Below are 21,235 nucleotides of genomic sequence, written 5' to 3' on the forward strand. Positions count from 1 at the left end.
AAATGGCACTTCATTTCGGCACATTTTCATGTTAAATTATTCTGATTGCAAGAAAATGTTTTCTCTTAATGTTGTTCATGGTGGACTGTGAGGGGCTCATTTCTATTTCCAGTGCATACTTACAGCAGGAAGCAACAGTACTAATCTCCAATATTATGGCTCTATTTGGTAATCAGAAAAAAGTCATCTAGCTTTGGCCATTATTCACCTCTTTGATGTTGGCAGACATTTAAAAAAAAAATGCAAAAGAAAGAATGTAAAAAAAGATGCACCTCAAACATCTGGAATGTCATCCGGGTAAGATTTAAGTTTGACAAAAGATAGGACGAGTTGAGGCCACAGAGTCTTGTGCCCTCTGTCCCGGGGGAGGAGAGTTGGCCTGGCCTGGGTGGAGTTGGGAGTTTTTTGGTGTTGAACCATTTAGGGCTTGAGGACGTGTTTGATCATGCTCCACTCACACTCTGAGGAATGTACACTCACAGACTCACTCCACACATAGTTGAAATGATGGGCCTGATCTTCACAAATTAGGGGGTTAAAGAAATAGTGCATCTAGAAATCTGATCAAACACAGGGATGTCAAGATCACTTGATGCCACATGACAGCAACGCTCCCTGTGTTGAGTCTTTTTTGTGATTTTTGTGAGTTTAAAAAACTGTGATAGCACAGCTGAGTTCCGCCCACAGATTGAAAGCAGCGGGAAGCTAAGAAGAACAGCAGGAAAAGGGGATAAGGGCTCACCCCATAATCCAACCTCTTTTACTGCCACTGACCTCCCAGTGGATTTTGAGCAGCAGATGACACACACACACAGATGCAGCTTGCATGAGAAATAGAGGGGAGGAAGAAGACCCCCTGAAGAGTGTAAGCACTTTGTTCCCAGGACTCTTTTGCTTCTGTCCTCTTTGCATCCATCCAACTAACAGCCAGCTGATTGTGAGGTATGACAGAGGAGCAGTGAATTGTAGGAATGGAGTCACACTGGAAGATTATCCTCTCCACAGTCCAGAAAACAAAGTGTGGGATAGACAGCAATGACTATATATTGAGTATATTGAGTCTTTTGCTATCTAAATAGTTCACATCACATCACATCTATGTATAATTCTGGAAGGGAATGAATGTATGTCTTAATAAGACTTTTTTTTTTTCAGACAGACACAAGAGACTATATGTAGTGGATACATAGACCGTTTTAACGGTCTATGAGTGGATACAGTAGCTAAATCGGCTATTGTACACAGAGAAAAAGAACAGTTTATCTGGGCTGATGGTCTACAAAGGATCAGTAGGCTATCGTTATACAGCTCACAGTATACGTCTTTACATTGTTGTTAAGCAATGAATTGAAGTTACTGTGTCTTTTGATTTTGTATCCAGCTGCCTCTTCACATCAGATAAATAAATTCTCCCAATACGGAAAAAAACGTGCACAGAAAAATGCATCCAAATGGAATAAGAATAATTTTCAATGTCATTATTAGCTTTCTGTTACTAAAGTGTCCTAATATCTTAAAAGCAAATTTTATAGTGAGAAAACACTTGACATTCTTACCATACACGAATGACTTTACAAAGCTCAAGAGATGTAATGATGCTGTGATGCCAATGACTAACCCAGCTATGTATCACATCCCCCACACGCCTGTAGCTGAGAGCCAGAAAAAGAAACTAAATTAAGAAGGAAAGTGCACGTTATCCTTTAGGATATTTCAGACCTATCCTTCCATCAAAACAGGCCATATACATTAGGATGGCAGCATGAGGTATTATTCACTGGAAACAACTGTAGTCAGCTGCAAACTTGACTAGTGACGATAAAAATAAACCAAAATTGAGATTCAAGCCACCTCTGCAAACCCCCTGTTAAAACTTTTGTTACCACATATACAGGAAGTAGAAACTCTACTTCATTACACCTGTCAAAAGAACACCAGAGTCGCCGCCACTTGTTCCCACCTGGTTTGTTAAACATTGATACATGACTGAAGAGAACATAATTCTACAGATATTAATGGACTGATACTGACTTTTAGGTAAAGTAAATCTGCATACCTTTGCTTTTCTAAGCACAAGGAGACATTGTTTCTGTTAACTCAGCACAGAGAATGACTTCTTACTTAAAGAATGTCTGGCACAGATAAGGCCTGCCTTATGTTTCAGTCCTAAATACACACATACACAACATATGTATATTTAAATTGACTATGTACTGTATTAGCAAATAGGCACATGCATTCACACAAATAAATACTGTACCTCTGGCTTATTTTCAGTCCAAAACCTGATCCCATGGAGTGACGGCAGCACATTTTATGTGAGTATAATTGAAAAATTATATTAAAATGCTGTCTTTTAGGGCTGGGAAATAAATCAATATTAGTATTAATCATGACTCTATATAATTGCTGAAATAGTAGTAGTAGTATCAAAATATTTCATAGATCTTACCTGTGGATGAAAAACAAGTAATTTACTGGATTTGTGTTTATGCAGTTTTAACTTGATTTGACTGTAGACAGAAAAAACCAAAACAATATTAGAATATTAAAATGCATTGGATACAATGCTATGAAAATCAGTTAAACTTTCACCATGGGATTTTAAGTACTGAGATGTTGAGATGATGCTTGATGCTTTGATGAACGAGAATGTTTGTCAAGGTTGTGAGATGGAATCAGCAAGGCTTGGACCCAAATGCAGCGGAGACGAGAGCAGAGTAGCATTCAAAGATTTAATTTTAACAAAAGAATCAATAACAGAAGTCCAGTGGTAGGCAGCCAGGCACACAACCAAAATAATCCCCAAAAACATGAAGGCCAGGACGCAAAACACAAACAACAAGCCATGACGACAGCAGACAACACAACATGAAGCATACAATGATCCAACACTAGACAAAGACAACACAAGGTAACGAGAACTAACAAGGGACAGGTGACACTAGGGATAAGAAACCGGTAAAACAAGTCAGGGCTGGGCAGACAATCACAAAAGGTGGGAAACACAAGACAGGAAGTAAAACTAGACAAGGCAGAAAACTGAGACTTCAAAATAAAACAGGAAACAGAACATACAGACACTAACAATCATGATAATATTATTGTAATCTACATTGCCTACCAATGTTGTATTGATGCTGTTTGGAAGTGACAACTGTGAAAGTACAGTAAATGTATCCTAATTAGTTCATCCTGCATAATATGAATGATGAGACTAAATTTAATGATCTGAATTTCCATGATTTTGCTAAATTTTCTACTGACTTTTCGTAAAGTTTCGATCGGTTCATTTGACTTTTTTCTCTTCAGCGACACAAATATTACCCATGAAGTCCTAAAAGCAAGAGTCTTATGTTACTCACATTGATTAGGTCATGGCTTAGTATGGACACCGTATGTGTTAATATTTGATTATATCCCTCTTGGTACCCAAACCTACATACAGTAGCAGAGCTAAATATATACATATATATATATATATATATGTCCTAAGTCTATTTACGGCTCTGTGTAACGTGAGAGAGAAGAGATGCTGCTTTGAACCAGCCATGTACCGGACGAAAAAAGTGAGTGTTGCACAACAGCTTCCTATTGTCTTTGGCAGTCCTGATCAAACATCAGCGGAATAAGTCTCCTGCTGACACCACAGTCAGATCTCCTAAAGAGGAAACAACCACCGATTTACACTTTTATCCATCTAAGAATGGTCCATCAGTGACAGAAACTCAGGAAGAGGCACATTCTGGCTGCCTGATCGGCATAGGGTAATCATCAGATTGTGAACATTTCACTCACGCAATGTGATCAGATCTTGGAAAGAAGGAAATCTGAGGTCTGGTTTTGGTTTTCTGGGTTTAGCTGTAGTTCACTAATATACAGTTCTGCACTTGTACTGCACTTGCACTTTTTTCTGATATTTATACTTTGGAGGAACCCGGTTCCTCATTTAATTTTAGGTTTATGCATGCAAGTGTCATACAGTAAAATAATTTCAAACACACCATTAAGGTTGTGGTTCTGTAATTAAAACAAATCTATATTGTTGCATATAAACCCATTACTCTTTTAATTTAATAATAAGACAAACCGTATTGACCGTATTCTCTAAATCCTAAACGACCCATCAGCACATTTTTTTAAAAAGGCACACAGAACCAAATGTTTTCAATGAATGGCTGTTAAATAAAGCGCTCACTTATACACACACACACACACACACACACACACACTTTCTTATCTTCGAGTGTTTGTCATGTAAGAAAGGAAATGGAATCTGCTGAAGAAGCCACGTAGACAATCTGAGAGACAGTGCTCACGTACCAGACAACATTTACTTTGGGATAAGATGTATTCATTTAATGAACTCTAGGACTCTACCACAAGTTCAATTACATCTTGTAATTGTAAATGTCCAGTTTCTGTTGCCAGGATTTGGCAATATTGACGACAGCATGTATCACTGAATGTTGGATTAAGGATTTACAGTTAAGGACAATGGCCAGATTTTAATTTCTCAGTCAGATTGCCATGATGGCTATCAACCATTTATGTCTTACACCATGTAAAATGTTTGTGAATTTATGTATTACAGTAACTAATAATATAAGGCATAATATAATATAATTATATAGATGTGTGGTATTGGTGAGATGGCAGAAAAGAGAGGCTGGATGGAAAATGGAAGGACAGTTCAGGGGTCAAGAAAGAATGAAGAGACAGGTTTACACTAACACAAGAGGTGGTCTTATGCAAGACCCCCGCACACTGAGACAGCTAGAGAAACAAATCATGCAGGACAGAGAGCCGGGGTATGGAACATGTATGCAGTTACACTCAAAGTGCACGTGTCTATGCATGTGTGCATATATGTACAAATTGTTCTTAGGTTACATAAGATAAATGAAACATTTTATTTGAGATATTTCCTGAAAAGTACAATGTAAAATTTTGGTAATGATAGGGTAATTAGATTTAATGTTCTGAGCTGGTTGATGAGTTGAGTTTCATTAGTTGCATTGAGTTTAGAAGCAGTTTTTAACATTTAAGAGTATTTTCTAAAAACAACTGCTAAACTTTTAATGACTGGAAAACTATTAGATAGACACAATTTACATTTTTGTGCACTCAATAGAGAGTCCAGATTACATTAGAAATTTATTGGAATGAATTACTTTGATGTGAATTAAACAATCTCTTTTTAGTTTCCCTAAAATCTGTACCAAATTACATAATCCTTTACAGGAACCTTTTTGATATTAACAGCTACATGTCAGTTACCTTCTAGTAAATTGCATGCTCGCCAATAAAGGCATTGTTGTGCAATTGCATTTAACAGGCTGTTGGCTAACTGAAATTGCTTCATTCCATTCTTGAAGAGTTATTATGCTACCTTTACAACTTTACACATTTGGTTTCACAACTTTGGAAGAATATGTGTGAAAATTGAGACTTAACTTCCCATGCTCTGATATGTTTTATCATCCAAAGTAAACCGCAAGTTGCAATCCTCATGAAACTTTTTAGTTATGCTTCTTTCCATCCAGGCCAAACTCTCTCTCTCTTACTGAACCCCGCTGTTTTGCTAGCTACATCTGTCTACTCCAAAGTGACACACACACACACACACACACACTCTCACTCACACACACACACACACACACACACACACACACACACACACACACACACACACACACACACACACACACACACACACACACACACATTCCCACCATGATTCTACACTCACACACTAAAGCTATAGTATATTGAGCATGGTCATCCGTCCTTCCTGCTGCAAGACATATTGTCCATTATCGACCGGTTACTTTGCTTCAGCTGTTCGGATATTTTCCACTTGTATGCAATGAGTAATCCATCCAACAAATGGAAAGAGGCATTCCCCATGCGGAAGAATGCGTGTGTGTGTGTGTGTGTGTGTGTGTGTGTGTGTGTGTGTGTGACTTTGTGGGGGCGGGAACGTTGGATCCAAGAAAGTGTGGGACTGCTGACACAGCAGATGGGAATGTTTTCATTTGGTTGCAAGGAATTCCACAGAGATCAGAGGTGAGGATGCACTGAATAATGTAACAACGGGGACTGTAAAGGTATTCCATCAGTTTTTAAGAGAGCAATCAGTGTTCCTGTCTAAACTCATGTCTCCATGGGAGATTGGCCTGTCCCACTTGTGGTTTCAGCACTGCTTAGTGAGGATCAGGACTGGTGGGCTCCCAAATGCACAGTAAACAACCTGTGAGGGATTGATTAATGATTAATGTCTCAAAACACTGTAGCTGAGATTAGAAAGGAGCAACTGAGAAGACGAAAGAAATCAATAAAGTTTACAAAAAAATAAATGGTGATAAATGGTGGTGTTTAGTAAAGACACTGGAAGTTAGTCAGTAGTCCAAAATTTAAAAGCAATCCTGTTTAACTTCCTCCAAAAAGCCACACATTCACCCCTGAGTGACAGAAACGTGGGTGGAGGAAGAGAAAGAGATGAAGGGGTTGAAGAAGGCACAAAAAATAAACAGGAAGAAACAACATGAAAAAACTATAGTGCACAAAAATAAAGCCCCTGTCTCACTGGCCAAAAAACCCCACTAACATCTGTTTTTTTCTTTTGTGGGAAAGGTTACAATTGGCATTAATTTCCAGGACAAATTACTCGGCAGTATTCACGGGTATTTATCGGCGCTAGCGCCGATCTGCAGTGATGGTGACATGACACTGGGGCGCACATTTGCGTTTCCTAGGATGGTAAAAGCATGACTCACCCTACTCTGCCTCTGATTTGCAAGTACTTGTTGCCTTCGTTGGTTGGGTTGGTGGAGTATAGAATACCAGGGTAAGCCAATCAGAGGCAGAGTAGGGCAGCTCATGCCTTTGTCATACTAAGAAAAGAAATCTCGCCACTCGTTTGGACATGCTAATTTGGGCCCCTTTTCGGTGCAATACTATGACATGCATGTCGGTGACTTCTGTCATCACGGCCACAAATATTGTCCATTCTGCCCAAGCAGCGCCCAGACATTGTTCCAAATTAGTCAGCGACGAACTTGAAAAAGAGACCGAATAAGTAACAGATATTAAAAAAACAAAGCAACCGCCGTAACATTGTGACTGGCCTCCATGCTTCTTTCTATTCCTTACTAACTTTGTTTTTTAGCAAGCCATACTCATCTACTGGCAATGGTAAATAAATAGATGTTTAAAAAACCTGCATACAATACACATACTAATTTTGGTGGAATAAGGGTATAAGAGAGCAGAACTAAAGCAAAAAGAAGCAGAGAAAGTTGAGCCAAATCTGAACCATCTGCTCAACTGGATCCCAGATGTGAGAGGGTGGGAGTCAACACAAACACACACACGCACACAAACAAACACACACACACACACACACACACACACACCATTTGAAGGCAATGAGCCAGCGTGAGCCACATGACTACTTCATTTGTCACCTCAGGGAAGCTGTGTCCGAGCATCACCCGCCGTTTGACAATACAGCTGTTCACTTCCTCAACTGGACTTAAGCTCTGTCCTCTTTCTTTTCTTGCTAATTTACCAGCAATGTACGTTTCGTTAATGCTTGGCTGCCAGGGTCTGGGTTTAGCCCACAATGCAACTCATGACGCATTCAGTGTTTTAATGCGTGAAATATCAGGCAGGTTACCAGGACTACAGTAACGGTGGTGACCATAATCCTTCTTCATTCCCTGTCCTCCATCCTCTGTCTTACATCCACCATCAATCAATCTTATCCTGTCAGCCATCTATCATTCCTCCAGCCATACGGCCTTATTTTCCTGAAACCTTCTATAAGACAAATAGACTCAAGTTATCTACTAAAACCCAACCTGCCTTGCTGCTGCAGCCTTGAAATTGAATTAATTTCCATCCCACATCCACATCACCAATTATGAGCCAAAGAAGAAAAGGAGGAGGAGGAGGAGAAAGAAAGAAAGAAAGAAAGGTAAAAGGGTGAGAACAGGACGTAAAACCTGTAGGACAGATGTCAAAAGAAAGACCAATGTGTGCAACTTCCGCAGTGAAACAGAATCACTGAGAGTGAGAGGTTGAGATGACAGACGTTAACAAAAGACCTCTTACTCTTTATCTTTTTCGGTCTTTTCTCTGCCAGTTGGTTAAACCAGTTGGGTTGTTTTTTGATGGCGACAGCACATAATACCTACATTGTGTGTGGGTAACAAACATTCACTTGAGGCTAAATGTTTCTATTTACAGGACAAGACAAGGATTTCTTTGACCAATATGATCTTTAACAGAAACAGATAAACAACTGAAGAATGTGAATGTGTGTGTGTGTGTGCGTGTGCGTGTGCGTGTTTGTGTGTCTGTGTGTATAAAATGGACAGACAGTCTTGTGGAACTGGCTTGTCCCAATAAATTTCTAAGTTTTGACGTGAGCCACTTGAATAGGATATAAACAAGAAGGACAGCGGTTAATATTTCACGATAGAGTTCAGTTTTTAAATGGTTTACCCTTACCAAAAAGTGCTTCAGGATGATAAGTTATATACTGATCATATCACAAAAAATCTCAAACCAACAGAAAGCCAGCACGAAGTTGAAAGTTCGGTTACTGCAGCCAAATGCTCACTGTTTTGAGACTTTTCTTAATGCATCAAGCAGTATGGAGACATCATGTTCTCCTCCAGGACCTTTTGATTCTATAGTGTAAGAACCCATTGGCTGATTGACCCTTTCACTCTGCAGAATATGGCCGTATATATAGTAATGTGACACTATAACACCTCAAGCATTTAATGTGTGTGCTGTATAGGCAGCCACACATGCTGCTACGTCTTTAACAGCTTTGTGTATGTGTGCACACATGTACTAATGTCTTGAGAGGAGTTTATCCATGCATGGCTGAATGTGTGGCAGTCAGCACAAAAGTCTGGCTCAACACAGATGCATTCCACATATTACACACCAACTGGTCCTGCTTCTTCAAGTTTTGGGGTTCACAGTTCCGGCATTTTGAGTGTTTAAACTCTGTCCGGCTAACCTAAAAGTCAGTCTGGTTGTTTTTCAGTCAGTCATTATGACAAAAGATATAATCGCCCTAACACACTAAACCAGCAAACAGGGTTTTTGAAAGCCTTGAAATCTGCAGTTTAGTATTAGTAAGTATTTAAACTTGGCAGGACAACCATTGGAAGACAAAGTTTCCCACTGAGAAAATAATATGTAGTGCCAAGTTGAAGAAAGCAGCCCAGGAACAAGCTGCAATTAACTTATTAGTCTTGATTCGAGTTTCAACAGGCGTTGAACAAACTGAACAAAGATCCCCTCCAAATCCTGATCTCAGTGAGGATGAATGATTGCAGTGAGACCTGTGAGAAGGTGTAAATTGTGACAGAATTGTGGGATGGAATTGTGAAATCAAACAGACATTTTAGATAAATGAGATGAGAGTATGCTCAGCGCCGCTAAATTATATGTATTGGATGCAGGAGTTTTCCACCCAGAAATTATTGTAAACAAACATTGTAATTGGGTCTATAACGTCATTTTATATTAATACCCAGAATCCCTTGCACAATGTCTGATTTCCCTGATTTGAGCTAGATTGACTGGTGAGTAATGTAAGGGACAGATACTCTAGCTTTCTTTTCAGTGCATTCTGATGATGATGGTAAACGTCTTTATTTAAGAAGTCAATACTTTAATTAGGAGTTTAAACTAATTGCGTATTAGCCTTTAGTCTTTCTAAAAACCTATCATTGCTCTATAATTGGAAAACTGCTTACAGAAGCATAACAGATGTGACCATTAAATGAGTGCTAGCTAAACCTCTCTCCTGACATACACCTATTCAGTCATAGCTTAGCATCCATAACATTTTAGGCAAGAAGTATGCAATACAGTAAAAGCGAGAAAAGTTCATAGTCCATAGTTCATTTACACATACTACCCACATTGCTATGATACAAAGCTGGTAGAAAATCAGCAAAGCATCCCTTTAATCTTGAAAAATTGGAGCAAATTCTAAACTGCACTGTGGTTCACGCATCCTCCTTTGAAGCATGACTTAAGGACATATTTAAATAACCCAGGCTAGATGAGGTTAAAGATCAGTTTGACATTATGGATTAACATATAAAGCTATGGCGAATGCTACCTGACCTAGCAAAATGTGAATATTCCCCAACAAGCATAGAAGTCCAGCAACAGATCGAAGAATCACAAGTCCTTTGAACTGCAATAAGGCATCCACTGTGTCAAACCAATATCTGCAATTCTACATGATCCTGCACACTGCTGCTAAATGGGGAGGGAAATTGTATTGAGGTTCTCAGGGTAAGAGGCTGATAGTGTGTGAGTTTAATAGGCAGTGTAGGCTATCCAGTTGATTTAATCAGAGAGCGTGGTTACTGATAATCCTATTTCATATATGGACCCCGCACTAAGTCCGCCCACGAAACACGTGCAGCAGAGCCGCAGAAAATCTGCTGCACCGCTGATTGTGTGGAAGTGTCCACGTGCTAGACTGATGCTCTCTCCTGAACACGTCAAACTGCCGTATGCCTAACAAGCAATATGAAAATATGATTAGCCGATGTGAACACATGTATGCATGCATGTGTAACACAAAAGAAGACCCAATAAAGACAGTGAAAACCACATATAGGGTCCAATTACTGCACTTATAACAATCATAATTTGCTAAAATTTGTTCAGTGCACATAAACATACTAATTAAACTCATCTATCGATGTTAAAGTAAATTTGACTGAGGGATTTACTGTATGTAGCGTCTCTGAGGATCAGTACCAGCAGCACCGATCACATCAATAGGCTTGATTTTTTCTTAAAGCACACCAAAATTGGTCGTGGGTGGAGGGGTTTTGATAAGGCAGAAATCCCTTTTGATGTATTGTAGGCCTAATTCAATCAATCATTAGTGACAGGAGAACCACAGTGTGACAAACCTGTTCTTATGTGATGCTGTAGGTTCAGGCAGAGTTTCCTCTTAAGTCTACATGTGGGTTATTATCATTATATTATTTAATTTGAATTTGGGAATTTTTGTGAATTATCAATTTGGATCGAGCCGTCAGCTCCTGTGTATTGGGAAATACTTGATCACATTTGAGAGGAATTAAACATTTGTAAGCAGAGAAGCAAACGCAATCCATGCACTGCACACCATGTTTCAAAGAACAGGTCAGTAGGCCCACAACATGCTGTGTGAGCAAATATGCAGCTTGCAAGCTCTGGGGCTGCTCTCAATTACTTCCTGAAAAATGATTACTGGAACCAAGATTTTTGGTTTCAACAAACATCTGCAGACAGCTGCTACTCTGCCCTGCAAAGGCAAAAGGCAGTAACTTAGGTTCTGGTAGAAAATGAGTTAATGATGTTTTCGGGACATTCAAGACATCGTTTATGATGTGGATAAGCATCTTGAGTCAATTTTGTTGGTTTTTTTTGAGAAAATAATGGGTTGTCTAACAGTAATTTCCAAAAGCCCAGGAGAAACGAAGGCAGAACACTGTAACAACAGTTATCGCTTTTTGACTTGTTTTTGGAACGCTCAAATTGAGTTATGGTACAGGATAACAAAACGTAGATGGCTATAAGTAATTGTAAATCATCAGAAATATAGTCCATATCATTATATTGTATAGATGTAACTATAATGATTTTGTGAATTGTGGCAACAACCAAATATTGATAATGTGGAAGTTACCTGCCGTCCTTTTGCCTTGGCGTGACTTCCCACTTTTTGCAGACAATACAAAGGCAGAGTACAGTAACTTTAAAATAAAAGGTCAAAGGTCAAAAAGGTAAGTTCGAGCTCAAGATTTGTTATGTATATACATTTCATTACTAAAACATCTAATTGCCAGATTTCCAGTGTCTTACCTATAATTAATTTTACTGGATAAAAAAAGTAATTTTTAGGTAGGCCTGCACAATTCGGGGAAAATTATGAATCAAGATTTTTTTGCTTAGAATTGATACCACGATTCTCCGCCACGATTTGTTTTGACCATGACAAAACAAAACAAATTGGCAATACCAAACATAGATTTTTTGACACCTGTAGCACATTGCGCTAAACCACAAGCGCAATGTGCTAAACCTCCAAGAAGGGAGAGCATTGCAGGGAGCACCCAAGAAGGTAAAGAAAGTAGTAGCGTTTGTGATGCAGTTAGCCCATAAAATTAAATGAGAATCAAAGTCATTAAAAAATATTCTTATGTTTTTTAAATCAAAGTTGTGCAAATCAAGATCATGATTTTATAACGAGTAATTGTGCAGGCCTATTTGTAGGGCAGTAGTTTGTTCTTCCTTTTCTCATTTAAACCTCTTTAGGTCCCACATGATGCCACATGGCTCTACTGACATCATCGAGGGGCATCGATTCGATACACACATGCCTTCAAATCAACAAGGGTGGGGCTGACCTCTTTGTTCACTGTCTTTCAACACTGAATTTCCTTTGTTGAGGAGAAAATGTTTGTGTTAGAGGGTTAGACAAGACATAGATGCTGAAGTGCCTTAAGGACCAAACCTAGTAACCTCTAGCCAACTGCCCACTACCACATCTCCACTAAAACAGATCCTTTGAAGTAACCAACATTTTTTATGCTTCAGACATGAAAGGCATGTTTCCTGCACTTCATAGTTGGAGCGTTCCACCAAGGTCTCTACCTTTACACACACAGTGGGAACTTAAATATTTATGTGAACTAATGGGGGATGTCAGATATTTTTACGAGCCCCAATGCCCTGCGTTGTCTTTTTATGACACGTGTAGGTTACGAGTGTTTAAAAGGTCAATTGGTGGTTAAAAGGTGACTTCCCCGAGGAAGAAAGTAATTGCTCTCACCACCAACATCATTAGGAGTTTACTAAAACCTACCACTGTCTCCTTGATTCTCGATCTACTGCGGACCAACTTGTCAGAGCTTGTAAAGCTGTGTGTTAGTAGCAAGACTTCATTTAAAAATACTGCATTAGGTGTATCGTTACAATCGGGATAATTATTCCTCTAGGACCTTTTGATTCTATAGTGTAAGAACCCGTTAATAATTATTGACTGTATACCTAATGTTGAAATGTGTAGCAGTGAAATATTTTACTTTGAAAACAATCTGTCTGAATTTATGTTGTCTGAATTCTCCTCGTTGGAAATGTCAGTGGTCAATTTAAAAAAGAAAATCCAGTGTGTACATATTTAGGGTTCACACATTAAGATATAAAATATTCAGTCAAAGTTTTTGTTCATATTGCTGAGGTGTAACAGTCTATACCACACTATCTGGTTATGCATCTCACAATGGCAAACATGTATGTAACTGTGAGTGAATTTAGCAATTCTTTACATTATTTGCAGTTTGCTTCATTGTCCAGATTAAAAACACTTTGGTGCTGATGTATTAGACTCACCATATAGATATTAAACCTACATAAATACATCATCTGTGGAACTAAGTCGAGCATACATAAATTGTTTGACCTTACTATACCTTCAAAGAAAAGCTTAATGCCAATCCCTTAAGTTAAGTCCCAAATGCAAGAGATTTGCTTGCTTTTGCTGGTGTTTGCCAGGAAACACTGATAGAAGCTCTGTGGTTAGAGAAGAGACATCAATCTCAAGCTGAGTAATTTTGTTAAACTCATATTCAGCATTACAAACAAACAGGACTGATAAAAGCTTTAACATGGATGGACAAGCTCCATATGTGGAAGGTAATAGGATAGGGATTCTAACAGAGCACGGACATTTTCTTTCTGTCACAGCACATCTCCTGCGTATGTGGATGCATTAGGGAGAGTGGTTAGGAATGAATGTCTTGACATTAGCAACTTAATGTGAGTGGTCTGGAATCGTTCTAAACATTTTGCCAAGGTCTTGATGTTGCAGAGAGCATCTATTTCTGCTTAAGTTCAGAGGGCCACGGTGGCTCTGAAAGAGGTTTGCTCAAGGACAAGGACACTGAGTGAAAGCTGGCACTTCATACTTCTACGGCTTTGGTCTGGGACACTTTCCAGGCATCATTGCATTAGCAAACATGCAATACATCAATGTCAGCCTACTTAGGCAACAGGTAATCTTATTCAGCCCTAATGCATTTTCTTTTCGACTATAAAATCATCTGTTCTGTTTAAATGTCACCATGTATCGTTCCATTTCCTCTGCAAAAATAATATCAGCCTATAATGTTGGGAGAGGCAGAATGAGAGGTAGTTGCCTTGCTCGCCAAAGCAGCTGGTCACCCTTGGCAACAGCGATGATACTTCTGACAAGAGAACGCCACGTGGTACATATTTACATATTCCACAGGCTGCTGACCAATAGGAATGCATTATCTCAGCAAAATGATTATGTGTGTAAAAGGATTATGGGGGATGATGGCGCAGGTGGGGTATAAAACTCCAGACAGTTAAAAGGAACCAGGGCAGCAGACAAATATCTAGAGCATCAAAAACAATTTAATCTGCCAATAAATGGAGACATGCTTTTAAAAATAATGTAGGAAATCACATAGATAATGGGCCAAAAACCTATTTTAAACACATTGCTTTCAAATCTCTTACCAAATCCAGTTTACTATGGAGTTATATAAACTTAAGTTGTTCTTGAACCTCCTTTATCTAGGAATATATCATGATGTGCCAACTGCCTCTTTCAAGATGTTCAATAGAATTTGTTAATGAGAACTCTTCAAGGCTCCAGATTTAAATTGATTATGAAACTTAACCAACTGGGACTGGAAAAGCTGCACAAGCAATAACATCTTGTATGTCTAAGTAAGAGAAGGTGCCAAGGAGGGGAATGATAAAGAATCACTTTGGATCAGTCAACATAATTAGACATACCTAGTTTGTTTACCTTTCCCACATGATGTGGGATTTAGAGCTGCCTCTATCAAAAAGAGCATTCCGACTGCATGTTGTGACCTCCTATATGTTATTCCTGCAAGTAACCATGGAAACCACAGGGGAAGTACACACCTGACAGGAGCAAAATATGTGCTAAAGATATTAGACAAAGAAATGTTTGCAGGAACAGTAATAAAACTTCTTAAAATTAACTTCTGAACAGGCTCAGATATGATCAGATAAACAAAAGATTAAAATGTGTGATTTTATTGTCAACTTTTCCTGACAACTTTTCCGGTAACATGCAAGGTTGAAAACTCCAGAAAAATCCAGTCCTGTATGCAAAATGATTCACTGTTACCGATTACTGATGACAATCTACATGGCCACCAGTTTTGGCTTTACTTAATATTTTATGGAAAAACCTTTTTCCAAGCCATTACTAGTAAACTTGCTTACTTGTGGTTTTGCAGGGGACTATTATAAAACATCTTCAAGAACATTCTACTTTTACTAAATGAAACAGATTCCTTTATAATCGGTTGTATTTTGGTTAATCTCGCATTGCCAAACATATCTCCACAGCGCTGGGAAGTAAGGGTTTGCTTCACCACCAATATATTCTAGGATAGGAGAAAAAGAAGGTCTGGGTTGATTGTATTTATTTTTACACCAATCACAAAATGTCTAGGGTGACGCTAAACTGTAAACCTAGCTCTGCAAAATGGTCTTGGGAAGGAAATTGTTTGGTGGAACATTTGCACCCCGCAAAAGAAAAAGCCACATACAATGTTAAATCAAGTTATGTGTTCACACAATAAATGTGAGCTAGATAAATTAGCTTGATACATGGTTAAATGTAATTTACTCTTACCAGTGTAGCGACGTGTGTACTTAGTCCACAGCAATCCTCTCCAATCGGGCCCATAATGTCCCAGTTAAATAATAAACGTCATAAACATGTTCTTTGTAAACATTTAAAATCATTCCTCGAAGCTACTAACCAGGCCTGCCTTATTGCGCATTTCCAGCATGTAGCTTGCTAGCTAGAAGAATTGTGTTGATTCCCAAAGAAAAGGGATTTTGATAACGGCAGCACACAGAGAGTGGAAGGTAAGGGGCAAAGCCTGACATCCAGTGCATGGCTGTCTTCCTGGAAATGTTCTTCCATTGATCAAGACTATATTTTTGGTTATTATAAGGTAGAATATAAAACCGTTTAATGTTGCGTACAGTGACGTAACAACTACGGGTGTAACGGTAAACCCTGATAAAAATGTTGATGATAACAATTACAATTTTATTTAAAAGATCATTATTATCATGATGGAGTACCACATTTCTTGAAGTTGGACTCATGGCGCAAGGATGGGATGACATCCCTCAGGACATTTATCAGCCATTTAAGAAGACTAAGTCTGAAGCATGGGCACATTTTGGTTATTATAAGAATGCCGAAGGAAAGCTGATTGAAAATAGTTATCCTGTCTGCGGAACGTGCGGAAAAGTAGTTGCTGCTAAAGGCATTGAACACACTTTTAAAAATACCGCGATAAACCGTAAATTGCGATAATTTTGGTCCCTAGAACCGTGAGGTTACATATATTCATACCGTTACATCCTTAGGGGCATAACACATTTGCAACATAACATTCTTTGTGTCTACTTTGCCTACCTGAATCTTGTGGACTCACTCACTCAACATGTGTTGACCATGATTCTTTGTATTGTATGTGGGCGGGATAAAAATACCAGAAAGAGGCTGACAGGTGCAGCTGGTTCTCCAGCTCCGTAAAACACCAGCTGTAAATCAATTTGACTTGGGACATCCATCACTAGAGACAACATATGCGCTTCCATGTCCAGTATTTTCATTTATTATTAGGCTTTATGACAAATTGGAAACACACCTACAGCAAGCTTGATAGTATCGCTAAGTCAAAGAATCAACATCTGACTCTGGCTCCTCATCAACTCCAGCAAGAACCACAGTTATTTACATGAACTACACTTATAACTTAAATTAATCTAATTATCAATGACATTACTTTTACTATGAAGTGTATCCAAACCAAAAGAAGGTGGGCCTCCTTGCCGCAATGAAACTCTTCTCTGTATGAGAAATTCAAAGTAATGATCAATCAATCAATCAATCAATCAAAATGTATTTATATAGCACTTTACAGCAACCAGCTGGTATCCAAAGTGCTTAACAGAATGAGTAAAAATCACATCATTCGAAAGAAAGAGTGAACATGGAAAACAAGTATAAACAGGAAAGGTCACAAAAAAACAAAAGAATGAAATTGTCACACCACTGCTACGTATTAAAAGCCAACATGAACAGATATGTTTTGAGTTTGGACCTAAAAAAGAGCTACATCTGTAACAGTGGGAATATCAGGGGATATAATGACGGTGCCTATTTAAAGCACCCACTCTCTTCTTTCATTCTTAAATTCTCTGTTCTATTTGCGCCGAGCTCCCATTTGTCTCACAGCAGCGGCTGCTAGGCAACAGCTAACACCCACATATGCATATCAATACTCATACCATAACCATGTCAGCAATCAAAGCACCAAATATAAGTTAGTTATTATTTAATATTTGCCTTTAGCATCACTATGTTGGTGACTATGAGGTGATTTACAAAAATGAAATAGTAATATGTTACACGTGTTTGTGGTTTGGCAAGAAAATCAGAGTAACACACTATGCCGAGCATTGCTCATCCAAATTTCATGTTCAAGTCAGTTGGTTTTAGTTTACAATAATGACCTTGTTGAAAACTTGTCCGGCTACAATTTTGTTCTGGCGTCAGAATAAAAGCACAAGCATGATAACGTCTCTAAACTCTCAGTGTGAACGAGCCAAACACTGACCCAAAGGTCCTGCAGGGAATCAGCATACAACCATTTTGTGCTAACAGATTAATAGCAGGTGCACACGGCTTCACCTCAGATATTGTTACAGAATGAATGAATAAATGCAGCAGGTGACTGCTGAATTAAGGGCAGAGAAGAAGAAAAGACTTTAGGATACAATGTGATTGAGCGGGTGACTGAACAACAAGATGTGTTTTAAAGACATACCTTAAACATTCTTTCACACTCACCCAATCATGCATTCACACATACAGGACTAGAACAAGTTCAGACCTGCAGTGAGAGGGTGTGTGTGAGCTGTTTAAGCACCATGTGTGGGAAGACAGACAAGTCTGACTTTCTGCTCTTCCTACTTCGGTTTCTCCAGAATGACACAACAAGGACAAGAAAGAAATCTGTGGTACCGGACACTTTTTCTGCAATGACTATATTTTATTAAATGGCAGTTTATAGCGATGGCTGTGTCACATGAATTTGTCATATGGACAACGCCTTCTTTATTTATTAGTAGTTGTATAGGCATTTACAATAGCTCTGGATATTTTCTTGGTATTTTCTCTTCTTAATATCAGGAGGCAAAAGAGTACTCTGGTTTCAACTTTTACTTTTCTTTTTGCAGGAAGCAATGTGTTTGTTAAGATGCACACAGTATCCTGAGCTCTGTTCAGTAGAGTGGCCAGTTAGAAACCAAACCCGGATAATTTCATGTATACAGGGGAATAAAAAAACAAGTTATATTATGTTCCATGTTATATGTTATAAAATCCTAATTGGATCCATTCCACAATAAGTTTCATTACCATTGTCGAGATTGCGATATTGCGCAACATTACATTTTCCCTACTGCTTGTAAACACAAGGAAACATCAGCTGCCTTTGTTAGTGTTGGAATTTTCCAAATAACAGTCTTTAGAAGACCATGGGAAAGTGAACAAGGCGGAAAATGTCTCTTCCTGTGACCTTCGATCGCCGAGGTGGGATTTGAGCAGCTAATTTAATGTCTGTCTCTCAGCTGTCTTTCTTTCATTCCACTGTGCACTTTGTCACTCCAATCACAAGACACACAACATTCAACAGACAAGATAGAAGTGGTGTGTGAGAGAGAGGAAGAGGAAGAGGGAGAGGGAAGCAACAAAATGACAAACACAGAGAACATAGCAAACAGACGCAGACATGGAGAACTAGAACAGAAGACAGAGATGTAGAGAAAACAGAACACAAATAATAGTCTGTATACAGAATAAACCAACACTCTGCTCCTTCTCAGTAAAACACTGACTAAATGACACAACCAGCCCATCTGCCTGGTATAATTAACAGGAGATCCCTGGCCTACATGAATCTTCTCTGCTAGGATCCCATCGGCCTGCACAAGTGTGCCAGACTGGCACGTGGACCAAGTGTGGCAGGCAAGGGGCTGAACAGCTGGATCTGTGCCCAGGATACGAGCTTAGTCCCTGCAGAGAGAGAGAGAGGGAGAGCATGCTTCTCTCCCTGATGCCTCTTCCTCAGACAGTCCAAAGCTGCTGCTGCAAGGGCATCTCATCTCCAGTCACCTACCACCACAGGGTGACAGGGTCTCCTCCATGAGCAAATGAAAAGACTGCACCCAATCTATATGCCATGCTGCAACACTCATTCACACACACAGTCATTTAAGGAGTGCAACAACCTGATATACACTGAATAATTAGGACTATTATTTTGTATCCAGGTGCATATCCGGTTGTTGGTTAATGTATTCTGAAAATCCCTTATTATTTTTACACTAAAGCAAAATGGATCCCCACTGTGCGTGGCAATGAGTGTCCCTCCTCTCACATGCTCTGAGCTAACGCTACGTCCGAAAAATCACATAGAAACTACTGACGCGTGTCTTCCAGCAAATGTATTAATGCAACTAAAATTACATTTAAAAAAATAAATCCTGGTAATATTATTGAAAATTGGATCAAAAATGCCACAAAAAAAAGCCCAAAATGAAAGAGAAATCCCACCAAGCTGTTGAACTAGGGAGCGAATCAGACATTAATCACCACATTTTGTATTCTTTACACTGTAGATACCACCACAAATTCTACAATAGCGAAAAGCGTTGCCCATCTACAAAAAAAATCATGCATAAAAGAAGGTGTGCCATTTTTGCGCACCGCTGTGATGTGACTGCGAGGAGCACCCTTACCTGAATCGGGGTGAATCTTTTATACATTCTTCAAAGTCCACCGTCATTGTTGCGTTTTCTAGTGTATTCCCACTTCAGTCTGCCAATGTCATTGCCTACGGCGCGATGTAGCTTGAACCGTCCGGATGGTGACTGGTGTCCCTTGACGCGCAGCAGTCTGTCGCGCCTCTCCCGGTGGCACACAAAATGCGAGCTCGGTGCGCGGTGGGCAGATTACTACTACACGGCTGCCACTGCTGCCGAGACAGGCGAGAGGCGTTGCTGCACCGTGGAGACTGAAAGAGGAGAAGAGAGCGCCGACTAGTTAAAACCCGGCGTAACACCTCTAGAGAACCATTGGAGGATGAAGATGTGCAGTTCCAACCAGCTGAGACTTGAAAATAAGTCTCCCCACATAAAGTCAATTAAAAACAATGAAGGCTACATCAATAATAGCCTACAGACAATATAACATAAAAACCTATTAACGGTGATGTTGTCTGTTTCACAATATTTAGAATTATAGGGTGAACTAGTTAACCAATTTAAATGCAATCAAACACAAATAAAGCTCAGTAAATAAATGCTGTCACATTCAAATGTGGGCTACCTTAATAATTTGCGCAAGTTTCTATAAAATAGGCATTATGAACCAACATATCTAAAACATATACATACACAAAAATACACATACAGCTGAATTTATTCTCTGTATTCACCCCATCCCTCTAGGGTGCAGTGGCAGCCATTTACAGTGCCCTGGGACCAACTCCTCATGCGAGGACAATGCCTTTCTCAAGGACACAGACTGGAGAACCTGGTACATGTTTTTGATGGTGGGGGAAACCGGAGAAAGATGGGGAGAACATACAAACTCCACAAACTTTCTTTTTAAAGGATAGTCTAAAGATTGATTGATAGTATACAGAGTAATATCCTTTATTATAGTTATAAGATGAATCTGTGATTATGTTGTTACTTTAATCAAAATCAGACTTGAATAGCCTATCAGATTGTGCAATAATGAAGAGAAACATAAAAGCAGTTCGGTCAGTGTAATTATCGTTCTACGATTTTGTTTCAGTCTTTTTTTCCTTCTCTTTCCTTTTTCATGTCCTAACCTCTTCCAGTGATCTTGAACCGGTCTGCTGCTCGTGTCTCTCTCGCAGCGGACCCATCTCCCTTATATTATAGTCTCTGATCTCAAGGCAGATGGCCATAGGGCTGGTCAGACGACGACCACCAATACACGCCCCCTATGTAGATTATGACGAAATCAAAAAGGGACTGACAATCTAGACATCAAGAAAAACATCTG

At 39.2% G+C, this 21,235-nt stretch overlaps 1 protein-coding gene across 6 annotated transcripts in view; it reads right to left on the reverse strand.

Annotated features, from left to right (window-relative positions):
• Window positions 1–20,272, reverse strand: part of LOC117943863 (arf-GAP with coiled-coil, ANK repeat and PH domain-containing protein 3-like) — a 57,958-nt gene extending 37,686 nt beyond the window's left edge. For 4 of the 6 annotated variants that reach the window (XM_034870263.1, XM_034870261.1, XM_034870267.1 and 1 more), the window contains exon 1: window positions 19,939–20,271. In XM_034870263.1, coding sequence (XP_034726154.1) covers window positions 19,939–19,985 — 47 coding nt within the window. In that variant the 5' untranslated portion in view covers window positions 19,986–20,271. Of the gene's footprint in view, window positions 1–19,938 lie in introns of all 6 variants that reach the window. The other 2 variants (XM_034870264.1, XM_034870262.1) reach the window with 1 other exon arrangement.
• Window positions 20,273–21,235: the final 963 nt, after the last annotated feature.

Source organism: Etheostoma cragini, chromosome 4, assembly GCF_013103735.1.
Source record: "Etheostoma cragini isolate CJK2018 chromosome 4, CSU_Ecrag_1.0, whole genome shotgun sequence".
NCBI lineage: Eukaryota > Metazoa > Chordata > Actinopteri > Perciformes > Percidae > Etheostoma > Etheostoma cragini.